Source organism: Convolutriloba macropyga, chromosome 6 (genome assembly GCF_964194025.1).
Source record: "Convolutriloba macropyga chromosome 6, txConMacr16.3, whole genome shotgun sequence".
Lineage (NCBI taxonomy): Eukaryota > Metazoa > Xenacoelomorpha > Acoela > Convolutidae > Convolutriloba > Convolutriloba macropyga.
This window is the reverse complement of record NC_134473.1, coordinates 30633163-30648375: the sequence shown is the minus strand read 5'-3', so window position 1 is coordinate 30648375 and position 15213 is coordinate 30633163. Positions and strand designations below refer to the sequence as shown.

The window sequence follows — 15213 nt, the reverse complement described above, 5'->3', positions numbered from 1 at the left end:
TCTAGCAGTGATCTAAACATGGATCATGAGTGTTCTAATAGTAGAAAGATCCCCCAAAAAGCAAAAAATTGTGAATTTTATATGGTTATTAATAGCCGCACAGCGATAGCTGGGGCTATTATTGGCCTTCTCTTGGTTTTTTTTATTTCGTCGTCATGATTTTTGTTACGACCATATGACGTCACAGCCACTTTTCGTTCATGCAATTTCAACTGAATCGCATGCGTGACGTCATTTTTCGCTCTTAGTGGAGCGAGTTTTTTGTTCATTCGCGTGATTAATTTTTTGGTCACACTTGACTTACCTCACTCTCAAAATTGACTTCCTCACTTTGAAATTGACTTTTATTTACTTTAATTCAAAGAGATAAGGTCAAATGGGTGTGTGTCACTCTAAATGAAGGTTATTTGAGATCAGCTAATAGAGGCAGCAATAACTTATACAGATTTTTAGTCAAAATATAACAGATAAGCCTTCATTCAAAAGACAATTTTTTTGGTCTGTCTTTTTTACTGTTTTTTTTTAGACTGCCGATCTACGAATCTATTGCGGCTATTTTCTGGCAATCTGCCAGCTATGTTTAAATATCAACAAGCGAATTTTTCTTTGTAGTTAATGTTACATATAGTATAATCACTTTACCAACTTCCAAGTTTTACATTTTGTGCAATAACTTTGCAAAATCTCTTCAGCAATTGAGTCAGTATCGGCAAATATTGACTAAACAAAAATCGTCTGGCTGGCATAGAACTCCTAAGCTCCTTCGAGGAGAGGTTAGAGTAATATTTTTTCCACGACAAAAGTTTTCCTTGCAATCTGTAAAAAGCCTTTGTAAGGATTTCTTTTGACTTCTTTTCGGATAGTTGGGAAATAATATTTCAAAATGATTGAAACTGAACAGATTGATGTTTTTAGTAACGGCCAAGACCTGCAGTTCATCAACTCGACAGCGTACATTGACTTTGAATCTTTTGGGAACGTATATCTCTCTTTCGAGGTGTCGGACGGGAGTTGCACATCAGGCATTGACTGCCCCAAAGTTAATCTCTGGATCATCGTAAGTTGTTCACGGGAGATTTTCATATTCTGGTTTTTTCACATCATGATTTTTTTCAGATCCAAGTTAAGGTTATCTGGTTTGTTCTGTAAACAGTTATCATTAAAAAAAACACCAATTTTTTATTCATTCAGGTTTAAGGTTGCTTGATTTGAACGATACTTTCTTTAAAGTTTTGTTGTTTTGTTCTACGTTTTTTGGTTAGTTATGCAAAATGGACCAATTGATGTAATTCGTTATAACTGAGTTTGTTTGCGTTCACTGTCATTCTCAATCATGCGAATTATAGCAAATCACAATTAAGCACCAATAAGGAGTGGTTCTTTCTAGTGCAAAGATTATGGCACACTGATTGATATATTTAATTGAATATATCTCCAATAGTGAGTGTGTGCGATTTCTTCAAGCAGATTTCAAAATTATTCAATTTTCGACCATACAATGCTATTTGCAATCGTTATAATAACTTTGCAGTTAATATGCAGTTACAATGCTTGAGCATGTTACCCGAGTTAGCTTTAGTCTCGACATTATGGCGATTGTCAAATTGGCCGGGCTGGGTTTAGCCGACTACAAATAAAGACGAGTATTTTAACCAAATAGATTTGTCGACCAATCAGAATTAATTGGTTGGCAAAGTTTCTCATTTTTCTTTGTAGGTTCACACCCGCTCTCGGTCAATATTCCTAGCACTTGCCTTTATGTTCCCCTTCGTAGCTTAGAAAAGCGCTTTGCTTGGAATTGATATTTAGCTAGAGAATTAGCAGGGTACTGCCGTCAACTCTAAATAAAGGTACTGCTATCAAGGTTACCCCCTTTCTTTAATAGATCTTTTCCGTTTGTTGCCCCCCCCCCCCCCCCAGCTTAGTGGGTGCATATTATTTGAATCCGCAGACGCACACTGTCATATTTTTGCATAAGGATTTACTATGTAGTGGCAGGCGTTTTGTAACTACGGGGGGGGGGGGGGTCGCATAACATAATGGTGTGGGGGCATAAACCGAAAAAATCCTATTTAAATTTAAAAAATTTAAAAAAAATTTAAATAAAAAGAGATTAGTCTATATTCCAAGAGTCGTGAAAGACAGACGGTAACCTTGCAAGAATCTTGCAAGAAAGACAGAGGATTATATGTAATATATATTGCAAGGTAGCTATCGGTTTTGGACTAGGGCACTAATTTTGCTTTACCTTTTCAGGTGAACTCGGTAGGTGCTCCACATTTATTTTCACCTTAGCACCTGTAGATGTAGTTATCATAATCATCATCACTCTGTTCCCGCATCCACTCGCTTTAGACAATGAATCATCTTTTGACTTCTGGTCGCTCGTTGCAATACATTGCTTTTGATTTTTATCATTGCGCAACCAAGAACTGCTTTCTGCAAGCTGCAAAAACATCCCAGTGAAACAAAATTTGATAGCCTTGATAAAAAACATATAAAAACATGGTAAATTTTGCCAAAATCTTGCCATGTTGCATGGCTAGATAATATCAAGATATGTACGAACTTGCATTGCTGTCAAGAGACAAGATCTTGTCAAATTTTTCAAGAAAGATTAACCACCATGACATTAACCACTGTCAAGTTTTAACCCATGTGTTAGCAAGGTGTATCAAGTTTCCTTTCAGTGGAATTAATTTCGCAAAAATTTTCATTAATTAGATTTACTACTTGCCTAATTTTTAATAAAAAGCTTCTGTATTTTTGAAATGTTGAACTGAGTCAAATTTCGAGTTAAAAATCTTCATTTCAGCCGACCAACGGAGCTCATCAGAATCAAACTACTTATAGCATTCAAACTGAATAATGCTTTGCACTGCTTGCGCTATTATAATTCGGGTTTATAAATGATATCTCATTTCACTCATCATTTTAGGCTAAGCCCTAGACACTGAATTTTTTAGCACAGAAAAGCACTTTTTGTGATTGATCGTTGTTTGGAAGCACTCTAGTTTTTCGCGGCACTTTTTTTACGGCTAATAACTTGAACGAACTCTGCGCTATAATTTGGTTTTGGTCGAACAAGCAAAAAAAAACAAGAAGTGAACCTGTTACTTTCCAACAATATTTCTATTTTTTCTTTCTTTCTCTCTCTCTCTCTCTCTAAGGTTTGACAGATGTTCTTAAGGGCAAGTGCTACACTTGAGGAACATGGTGTTATTTTTACCGAATTCCTCAAAAACACAGAGGTCATTAACATTAAACTGCTGCGTACTTTTGAACTTCTATTGCATTCGATAAGTAACCAATATGACCATGAACTTTTGCATCAGCTCAACAATGATAAAAACAAAAAAAACATAGCAGGACAAGTCCTGACGTACAACTTAAAGAATTTTCACTGACTAAGCAAAAAACTAAACCTAGAACGGACTAGCAGTGCATTGGGAAAACCATTTCTAAAAAAAATCACATTAAAAAAATTTAAAAAAAAACAGGAAATCAATGTCAAAATGTCGCATGTGAACAAAAAAAACCACTAGCGAGAAAAGGAAATTTGGTTCAAACAAAAAACTAGGCCTAGATTGAACTATGAATGGATTGGGAAAAACATTTAGAAAAAATCCAATCCAAAAATCGAAAAAAACAGTAAAAATCAGAGTGAAATTGCCGCATGTGAACAAAAAACCACTAGCGAGAAACCGAATTTTTGTTCAAACACCGTTTTCTCACTCTACTTGAAAATTAGAGCGAAAAAATTTCACACCGCAAAACCACTCGCTTTCTCAGTCCACTTCCTGTTTCGGCGTGATCAAAATCACTACTCCAATTTGACTTCAAAAATCATGAAAATTTTGAACAGATCTTTAAAAAAAGACAGCGCCCCAATACAATTCAAACTCTCTGAATTGTATTAAAAAGACAATTACACACGAGAGTGTAACGAAAAAAAAATCGACACTAATCATTAAATCATCAAAAGTAGTTCTGTAATTGTTATACTAAAAGGAGTTCTCTAATTGCTTAACCTTTAATTGATTATCTAAGTATGCAAAAGAGTGACCTCTTCTCAAAAAACATTTTTTTGGTAACTTTCGAGGAAAACAGCTGAGGAAAACTTTTTTTCCTAACCAAAAATAATTTCAACGAAGAAGTTCAACTCGGTAGTTAAAACAGGCTATTAAAGAAGAATCAAGGGGTTATCAACTTGAATTCAATTAAAAAGGATGTGACGAGACGAACTGTTTCATTGGTAGAACATTTTGCGGATTCGGCTTTTTTTTACCATATCATACGAGTTTCAATTTCCCTGAATGACTTGTACTTCTTAGATAGAATTTGGACACTTCATTTGAAAACCATCAGGTCTAGAGCATCTTCGTTTTTGTTCAATAGCTCTGTACTGCATGAAAATGTAATGCGTGAAATTACAATTTTCCTGCTGATCAAATTGACTGGCGATCACAATAAAACCAGCTTTGATTTGTTTGTCGAAATTGGATATTTTATCATCGTTGATATGCTAATTTTTATGTTTGCAAAGTTTACGAAACCTCATAGCCGTCACCGATTATGCAGATCAAATCTTCTATTGATTTTACGGGAAGAGAAATTGAAAATCAAAAGCCATATTAAACAACGCAAATTAACGATATTGTCACAAAAAAGGTCTAGTTGACATAAACCAAATTTATAATGTTAACTATTGTAACCAAGTTGTGATGCAAAAATTTCCTCTTTTTGTACTCTTCTTAGAGTACTCGCAGAGGACGGCAACTTCATTAGAGTGCCATTAGATCTACGTACTGTTTTGTTAGAGTACTGATAAAGCTTGTATATAGGTGGTCTAATATTGCAACGTATAATGAAAATGAGCTATTCTAGAGATGGCAACTGTGACGAGAAACGATTAGCTGGACGACCCTCAATAATTTCAAAGGAACAGTTCGACTAACTTTTTTGGAAAATGCGTTTTCCTTGTTGTAGCAAGAGTTTCGGGAAAAAAAAGTAACCGAACGGTTGTTAATGACCTCTCGAATTTCCCATAACACTTCGGTTTTACCTTGGAAGTTAATGTCTTATCGATCACAATATTATTCGACTGGTGATTGGTACGACAGTATTTTGTAAACATCAAACTCAGTGTAGGTCTTACTCAATCCAATTTTTTCAGTACTTGCTTCTGTAAGCTTTCATTTGTCAATAGTTAGCATTTCAGTTCTCATGACACTTTGAATTATTGAATAAGATCAGCTTTTGAAATGTTACTAACTAATGTTATAGTAATTACAACAGCTGTTCTTGAACAACTCTGTTAGTAGCTATGCTTACTCAACCTATTTACAATAATATTCTCAAGCTTTGTTACAGCTCTAGCATTTCGGTTTCGGGAAAAAAACCTTTGGAAAGAATCACTTTTAATTTTAGATAGGAAACGACCCCCAGGGAAATAAACTCCCTCTTGACTATTACAGAGCGCGTTTGGCCATGCCTTAGCAGCCCGTGGGATTTGTTTGAAACTATCACAACTTAACAAACTATGATGACCAAAATTCAAACATAAAATGGGGGTTGATTTCCGTGGGGCTTTATTTCCGTTGGGATTTGTTTCCGTGGGGCTTTATTTCCTATCTAAAATTAGGCTGGGTTTTTTTCCTTGCGGATTTATTTCCTAAATCCATAGCGTTTTTATAAACATTTTTCTCCACATATTAACCCAACGGTCTTTGGGAATGTGCTTTTGAAGGTATATGATATAGAGAAGTTAATACAGATTTGTATTATAACATAATGCCCTGATTTAGCTTGGGTTCTATATAGGTGGTTCCAGTGAACGACGCCAGAATACCCTTCGACTACGCGGATAATACAGTGACAGTTTCTGAGAGTGTAGCAGTTGGAACTCTCCTCTTTGACAATTCTGTCACAACCTGTGTGGACTCAGACCACGCAGTACCCGATCATGCTATATGCTACTACGAGATATTACAGGTCAGGAAACCTACCATCACGTCAAGCCCAGTTTGGTATGCAGGCAGAAAATAGATCACTAATTCCATGTGCTCAAAAAAAATTGTTGCACCACGTGTGATATTTTTGGCCCAGGAAATCGACTTTCGCTTTTTCAGGCTGGGAAACGTGGAAGGATTTCTTAGTTTAGTTCATACGAAAATTATTTTCTTTCTTGCGTTGTTTGTGCTCAAGGGACGATAACAGTGCTATTGTAAATTTGTTATGTTGTGATATCAAAAAGTCATCAACTTAAACTATCATCATTTTTGATACGGACATAAATTTCTCGTATCTTTTATTTTTGTCGCGGCGAATTTTCTTGTAGACTTTGTTTCATGACTAATCTTAAACATTTTCAAGATGAAAGACTTAGGTTATAGTTGCTAATATAGCTTTCACTGTTCTATAGACTCCTCTTGTGAGCAAAGCAAATTATTGGCTTCTGAGGTTGCCGAGACCACTTCTCACCACCTTATATACAGTCGGTTTGATTCTAGCCGCGAACCTGTAAGCTGGGCATAGCGATATTGCGGTGATCTTGGTTTCTGTTTCGTCATCTGACGCTGTTTTTGTTTTAAAATTTTTACGGTGCAAACTTTAAAGGAGCTATTTTAATGGTTTTTTCATGCCACTATTTACTTTTTGCAGTTTTTATGTGCATGACGTCATTCCCTAAACGAATTGGAGGTGAGTTTTAAGCTGAACAGTGTGCGAAGTTTTATCCTAACTGACTTACCTCACTCTCTAAATGAATTCTAATTTTATTAAGATCAATTGAGATCACTCTAACCCCTATCAACGTGAATAAAGGACCCTATGCAATGATGAATGTTGACAAAAAAGCATGGCCTTAAAATAAAAATTTAAAATAATCAAATTAAAATAACAAAATAAATTAAACGAAATTGAGTTTTGTTTGAAAGGAACTTTTTTTGAAAACGTTTCAGTCATTAAAATGTTGGTAACTGCCTCAAATCAATTCTGTATCTGTTGCGATCTATAGTATACAAAACGTGAGTCTGTTTCGCTGCTAATTTGGTAATCTGCTATGTTTGTAGTCAAATCATTCCGTTGTTGTGTAAATTTGTTTTGTTAAAAGTGAATTAGATGTTTTTTTTCAGGCATAAATATAAACATTACACAAAAATGTTGTTATCTCTTCTTTAGTTGATTTGTTGCGTACGGTTCCAGTAGACCAATTGCACTTTGTGTCATTGTCTCCGTTTTTTATCGGACTGGTCAATTTAGAGGACAAACAATTTTAGATAGCTTAAAACCGTTGTTTGCATTTATTTTGATTTTGCTTTTTTTGTTCTATTTTGACATTTTCATTGGAAATTTGAAAGATCAAATTGCATAGTAGTAGGTCAATGTTTTGAAGTTACATAACTAATGTAAGACGTTTTTGACATTTTTGATGTTCAATTCACTTCATCTTTGGTTTTATCTTACGTTTTGCGCAATACTGATTATCGTGTTTGATTTTGGACTTAACTCCCTCACTATTAGAACTGAACAAAAATCTGATCTAATTCAAAAAAAATCACGCGATGCGTTTCAGGTCAAAAAGTGAAATCAAAAAGAAAGGGTCTCAACCGAAAGATTTCAGTCATTAAACTTGGTCCATTATCTTAACAAATTTTGTCAGAGTAAATATTAATTATTTTTAGTATTAGGCTTATTCTATAAGTGTGAACTTTAGGTTCAAGTCAGAAAAATGTATAATTTAATGCTGCTGACCAATTTAAAACACTTCTGGCCACTTAATAGGCTCTCAATTTTTGTACTTATTTCAATCTCATAGTAAGTCAGGGTTCAAGGAAGGCTATTTTTCTGGCTCTCCTCAATGCTAGCTTTTTTAATGTTTGACATCTTCTTCGAGTATGTAGTTTGAGCGATGGGTTTTTTCGGCAGATCGTAAGTCTCTTAAAATCCAATTTCGGTCGAGCACGTTATTTAACTTTCAACCTCTCTACTAGATTTTCGAAATGTTTGTTAATTTTTCTCGAAGAGAAGCAACTATTGGCAACGTGTGTGTCTTATTACCACTCGATGAGTAGTATTGGAGTCTACAGGTTTCTAGGACTCGAAGAGGACTATCGAGATTCTACAGGTTTTTTAACAGACGCAAGCTTGTTCATGACTTAAACTTTGACTTCTTTTGTTTCTAACAATTACCTCCGTTTTTGATTGTTAACTTCTGTTTTCGAAAACTGGACGTTAACTTGGTTTGTAATGTAAAGTAATTAGGAACTGCTGATAATATCCAAGTTGAAGAGGTCATGAGATTTTTTCATCCTATATAAGTCAACCCTACTTATCTAAACTACAGACACCCCACCTACCTAACCCCCTCCTAACTACATACCCCTACCTACCTACACCCTCCACCCCACACACACGCACACATACACACACACACACACACAAACCTACCGAACCCCCCACAACTACCTAACTCACACCCTCAAAATGCCTACTCTCCCCCACCTACCTACCGCCCCCAACTACCACCCCCCCCCCCCCCTCCAACAAAACAAACTACAATCCTTCCCATTTTTTTTCTCATTTTTGACAAAATGTCTACGGTTTCATTAGGCTATTAATTTCTTCTTTTTTTCTATTCTCTGATTTTTTTATGGGTCTTCCCATTTTAGTCCCCCAAGCTTAGTGCTCAGATAACGTATAGCCCCTCAATCATAGTAATTAATAATGCCTAAATGTGGGGCTATAGTTTTATGGGAGGGCTATAATGGGAAGGTTCCCTTTATATTCTATCATATTTTAGGTAAAGTTAGATTTAATTATATTGCACGACTCTTCGAATTGCTCCCGGTAATCTACGTTTGTTTTCTTAGCTGAGGTCATGACTTGAAATTTGATTTTTTCAACTTTGACTTCTGTTTTAGAACGCTGATTCTGTTTTCGATCAATGGACTGTAAAAGTAGCTTGGTTTGTAATGTATAGTAATTAAAAGCTGATGGTAATATTCAAGGTGAAAATGTCAAGGTGAAGAATTTTTGATCCCATATTATTTCCTCCAACCTGTATAATCTACCCCCTCTTCTCCCAATAGCCCCCACGCCTGCCCCTCCCCCGCACACCTCCCCCCACCTCCCTACCTACATTTCGCCTTTTGAATTTTTGGATTGTTTCCGTACCTGCCGCCAGCTTAGTGGGTACATTTTATTTGCACCCCAGTCGCACGTTTCTAATTCTTACATAATGATTTACTATGTAAAGAATGATACGTGTTCAGTTACTGGGGGTGCAGATCTTATTGGGAGGGCGTACGAAAGAAAAAAGTTCGATTCTTAATGCACGACTCTTCGAGTCGTTTCCGGTTTTCTACTGGCTATTGTGTTTATTGCACAATTTTTGCCTGACCTTTTTTGACCTTTTGAGTGACTTTTGTGCCCTTGATTTTCTGTGTTTTGGGTGATCTAAAGTTTTCTCTCATATACAATTTCACGCAGCAGAACTCCATTTAATACCAAAAGTCAAGTGATAAGTGCACCCAAACTGGTGCCACTTTTTCACTTGTAACAGCCCTATCGTTTTCTTCCTTAGGCATTATTAAGGCTCCATTTGTTAAACCGTTAATCTTTAGACGCCTATCCGCCTAAATTTTATTTCTTTTTCGCGCAACTTGTGCATAATATGTTTAAAGAGAGTGTTTCAAGAGCTAAATGTGATTTTGTTTCGCTGGTCCTCTTACTTTGGCCTTAAGCACATAAAACTTGTCGGCTTTCAAATCCAGTTAGTTGAGCTCTTTCTCAACAACTATTTGTGATAGGCTTATCAAACGTAATTTATTCTTATTAAATAACAACTTTGAATTCAAGCAAGAAACCTTAAGTTAAGTAATAAGGTAAGATCATTTAAATATAAAACTTAATTATTTTAACTAAAACAACCTAAAAAACCACGCATCCCGCATTCGAATCTTCTAAGTCAAATTTTACAGTAACATACCGTGTTGTTCTCTTGTTGACAGGTCCCGGATTTTTTTTTCACAAAATGTAAGTTCCTGCACTATTCGGGAGCTTTAAAGTTAATTGTTTTTTTTTAGAAAAAAATGACTAAAGTTTTCGTTGGTTTTTGGCATTTGCTTGACAGATAGCAGTTGTTCCTTTTCTTAGTTAGACAATAATCGCTTTTAAATTTGGAACGCTTTGAAGAATATGCGCTAATTTCAGAGGCTTTTTAGGCTTTGTCTGATTTATCGGAAAATAGACGCTCCTTGTGTCCGCAGCTTCTACTTTCCCGGTGTCTGTAGGTCCCACGCCCACGTAATAAGATTGAGGGGCTTAGCGAGGGAGTAATTGGCGGCTTCTACGGCAACATTAAGGACATATAACTTTAGACGAGAGTCCTGAAATCCTATGTTTAAAGAGTCTCAGCGTTCATTTTTTTAATCGGTCAGCAGCCAGATTTTTCCGGCGCCATATTTTTAACAATTGATATCTGACTTGCCGGTAAATACCCAGGTGGAAACTTTGTGCAGCATTTTTTTTATAATGTTTTAATGTGAATAGTAATAAATGGCTGACGCAGCTCTGGTTGCTAAACTTCTACCAGAGCCTTTCAATGGAAGAAGTGATATTCAGGCCTGTATAATACAATTTTAACTTTTGCCTTTGCTACAGAATTGGCTATAAAAAGCATGCAAATTGAAGTTAATCCGCAACAAGACAGCGCTGGTCAACAGGCTTATATTGATAACCGCCATACTATTTTTCCCTTACGATTACGAGGCAGTGTTATTGAATTTTATCAGTCTTTAGATGACGCCATAAAAAATGATTGTTCAGAGCTAAAAAAACAGTTCTTGCTCCAATACCAGTGATCGCTTGAGTTTTTTCGATTATCACTTGCAAAACCTATTTAAAGCGAATCTGAAAAAGTCAGTAAATTTTTCAACTCAGCTCAAACTTCTATCTAGTAAGGCTCATCCACAAGACACACAGGCAATCAGAAATCATATTATGCTTGAATCTTTTATTGATGGCCTTCACAATGTTCATGTACGATTCGAATTGGAAAAGAAGCCGACTGATGTTAACACGGCCTTAGAGTCAGCACTCTACTTCGACGCAATTTTTCGTCTTGAAGCAAATGCAAGCTCAGACATCGGCTACTTCCTTGAGTTCCACTGAAGCGATTTTGCGTAATGTTGACAAACTCATGGGCGGACAGATTAGTTATCAATCACGTCCTCATCGGGTCGCAGAGTCAACTCTTCTCACAGATCGCCTCCGTTTAACCAGCGCAAATCACCTACTTTTTCACGTAGCCCATCACATCACGGAGAGCGCCGACAATCTTTCTCGCCTCGAAAAACGTTTCATGATAAATCGTTTGAAGTTTCATGATAAATCGTTTCACACGAGTCGCTCAGTTAGTAACGAAAATAAAGTCAGGTTCAGCGGACCAACAACTATCTGCTATGGTTTTAATAGACAAGGTCATATCGAAAGTAATTGCAAAAATTTTTGGAACTGCGGTTCTTCTCAACCTCAACGACGTAATTGTCCGAAATCAATATTATATTATAAACGACAGCTTCTTCTATCGCGATAGTTTTCTCTGAAAGAATTTGTTCTCTTTTGTTAAAGAATGCATGGCCGAAAAGAAGTGTGTTTTATGGCATACAGTCGCTCTTTTCCAAAAAAAAAATAGTCGCCGATCACTTAATGCCTGCCCTGTTTGATTCAGGTGCCGCAATAAGTGTAATTCGTGCCGATGTTTTTGACATGTTCAAGAACTCTAGCCATTCACTTACCTTGGAAGCATCTTATATCAAATTGTCCGCCATAAACTTCTCTACGCTCCAATTCAAAGGAATGTGCTGGCTGTTATGCCGTTGGCTTGAAAGTGGACCTAATTTTTATCTCAAATTTCACATTCTCGCCCAACTTAGTGTTCCCTGTGTAGTCAGTTTTGATCTCTTAAGCAAATAGAATTGTGCAGTAGACTTCTATCGGGGCTTATTAGATGTAGTAGACGCAGTGCTGGAATGCATCAGTCCCTTCTCTCAGTGGTTTGAGTATAGTTCTCCGACAACTGACACGTCGCTTTGTTCAGTAATTTAGCGTTTTCTTATTCCACCTCGAATTGAAGCACTTGTAAAATGTAATCTCAAGTCACATCATGCGCATAAGTTCACTCCAAACAGTTCGCATGCTTTGTATGGCGTAACTGCTGGTTTGGTAGAACCCCACGTAGGTTTCGCCAGTTTAAATCTTTTAGTTGCCTAATCTCTATCAGTTTTTCAGAATGAGTTTTGGCTCAGAGTACATAACCCTACCTGCATTTCAATGGCTTTATACCCTCCGCAATCTATTGCACAAATCATGCCCTACAAGGAGACTATTGGTTTCAATACTGAATGCGAAACTTTTATGCAGGTCTTTAAGTCACACTTTAGCACTCTCAATGAAAAACAAGAGAAGGAAGCTTTTTGTCCACTCCAACAATTTGAAGACGTGTTTGCTAACGACAAATAGGATTTAGGTTCATGTAATTGGCATAAGCTGCATTTTCAGTTGAAAGAAAATGCTCAACCTAGTCGAGTACCATACCGAGCAAAAACTCTTTCTAAAAGAAAAGATCTCAAAAATAAAATAAACAAACTCCAACGAAAAGACCTTATTTTTCCTTCTCATTCCGATTGGACAGCTCCATTTGTGTTAGTCACGAAATGTGATGGGTCATATCGCTTGGTTATTGATTATCGGAAACAAAACGCTCAAACTGTTAAAGACATCTTGGCCTCTTCGGCGAATTTCAGATATTCTGAATAATCTTCAAGGAAGCTCTTTCTTCTTTAGTCTAGACCTGTGCAGTGAATTTCATCAAATGGAAACTGAAGAAGAGGATCAACATCTAACTTCTTTCATTAGGCTATTGGGATTGCATCAAGGGAAACGGATGCCTATGGGTCTTTGCATTGCACCCGGAGTTTTTCAAAGGCTCAAGGAGATGGTCTTATCAGGATTGACCTGCAAAATTGTTCTTGTTAATCGACCGAATATTTTAGTATTCGGTCGATCATTCGAAGAGCACATATAACGTCTCGAACTTGTGTTAAAACACATTGGGGAAGCAAATTTGAAAATTTCTCCAGCCAAATGCTCCTTATTTCAGACTAAGTTAGTATTTCTGGGTCATGTGGACTCTGCTGAAGGGATACACACTGATCCTGCCAAAATAGCAGCTGTCGAAGAATACCCAGTTCCACAAACTATTCGTCAGTTAATATCATTTATTGATCTTGTTGGCTTCTATAGAAAATTTTTTCTCAACTTTGGTGTCATTGCATGCCCATTGTATCAGTTGATGAATAAAACGGAATGTTAAGTCTTATGCAGCACTCTTAACTTTTGAAGAACTGAAAACAGCATTAGTATCCGCTCCCTTCTTAGGTTTTCCAAATTGAAAGGATCAATTCGTCCTTTGTACTAACGCATCGCTTACTGCCATTGGAGCTGTGCTCTCTCAAAAACAGAAAAACGTTGAAAAAGTTGCTGCATATGCTAGCAAAGCGCTGCATAAGGTTCAAAGAAATTACTCAGCTACATAACGTGAACTCTTTGGTGTGGTATATTTCAGTTCATACTTCAAATAATTTCTTCTGGCGGAAAAGTTTCAGATAATCACTTTTCATCTTGCTCTCGTTTGGCTCTATTCGTTCAAAGCGTCGGATTCAATAGTTGCCCGATGGATGAGAAAGCTAAGCATGATTAATTTTGAAATTGTTCATCGACCTGGGAAAACTATTGCCAATGCTGATGCTCTTTCCAGTTTACCAAGATTGAATTTATCCGCTACTTCTGTTACTTCTGTTCTTTTGCCGGTGTGTTTTGCAGAAACTCATGATTGGGAGAAAACTATATCTGCAGTCAAATCATAGTGCCAATCAGTAGAGAAACCACCTACAGCTTTGATGCTTGTTCGATCATGTCATGCAGTGGTACTGGCAATTCGCATTAGAAATTTTGGACGGTGTTTTGTACCGGCTATTTCAACGAGTCGACAAATGTACACTATTTCAACAATGTTGCGTTCCTTCAGGTTCAGAACATTCTTCTTTAGTTGCTTGATTCACCTGCCTTGGGACATTTGGGAAACAAGAAAACTCTTGATCGCGTACGCCAACAATTTTACTGGAGAGGAATGAAAAATGATGTGAATTCCAGACCTCAGGATGTGCAACCTGTCAGAAAAGAAAAAATCCCAAGCAATCACATCAGCAAGAAATGCAGCCGGTTGAACGGGAAACTTTATAAATATATTTTAATGATTGCAGATCATTTCACTCGTTGGTTCGAGGCTGCACCACTGCAGGATATCAAGGACGAGACAATCTGCAGCACTTTCTTCGATCAATGGGTCACTAGATTTGGTCTACCTGAATATATTCACAGTTCACATCGCAACCTTTCACAGATATGTGCAATCGGCTGCAATTAACCAGCTCAAGATCTACTCCATACCACCCGCAAGGTAATGCCAAATTAGAACGCATAAGTCGAAATTTGGAAGAGGGGTTGGCAAAGTATTGCGAAGAACGACATGAAGTTTGCGAAGAACGACATGAAGAACGACATCAACCTTTTCTGATGGCTTATCGTTCCGCAATTCGTGCGTCAGCAGATCAATCGCATTTCCGATTACTTTCCGGGAAAGAAATACGCCTGTCTATTGATATGCTATATCGAACATTGCCTACTTGAATCAGGACTAAATTTCCAATTGGGTCATCCGTAATATATATTTCAACGATTATTTGAATCTTCTTCCATTTTCGATTCCGTAATTCAGAAAAACGGATGGGAAATAAGCGACAAAGAGCCATTTTATGGTCCTTTGTTTAAGGAAGGAGACTTAGTGTTTTTTTTCATTCACCCGTTTGTTAGCAAGGACGAAACCCTAAACTAAAAGCTTCTGGTCTGGACCTCACTGCATAATAAAGTACTTAACCAAATTAATTTTTGTTCTGCAAGATGTCATAGATATTGAACCTTTACGCCACCAGAACAGCGATTGCGCAGAAAACGCTCCAAACAACTTGTAGAAACAGTTCCTCAACTAGTTGCCGTTGAAGACAATAATCTTGTGTTTGTCGCTTTAGCTGACTGAGAGGCTCCTACTTCTAATAGGTCACAAAGTACTATAACCCGTTCAAGTTGCGC

General features: G+C 36.9%; 1 protein-coding gene across 1 annotated transcript in view; it reads left to right on the top strand.

Moving 5' to 3' along the window:
• The window catches only part of LOC142341618 (protocadherin-16-like), a 233810-nt gene that overhangs the window by 113625 nt on the left and 104972 nt on the right, over window positions 1-15213 (top strand). The window contains exons 30-31 of the mRNA XM_075392706.1: window positions 916-1057; window positions 5824-5994. Of these exons, the coding sequence (XP_075248821.1) occupies window positions 916-1057; window positions 5824-5994 (313 nt within the window). The remainder of the gene's footprint in view (window positions 1-915; window positions 1058-5823; window positions 5995-15213) is intronic.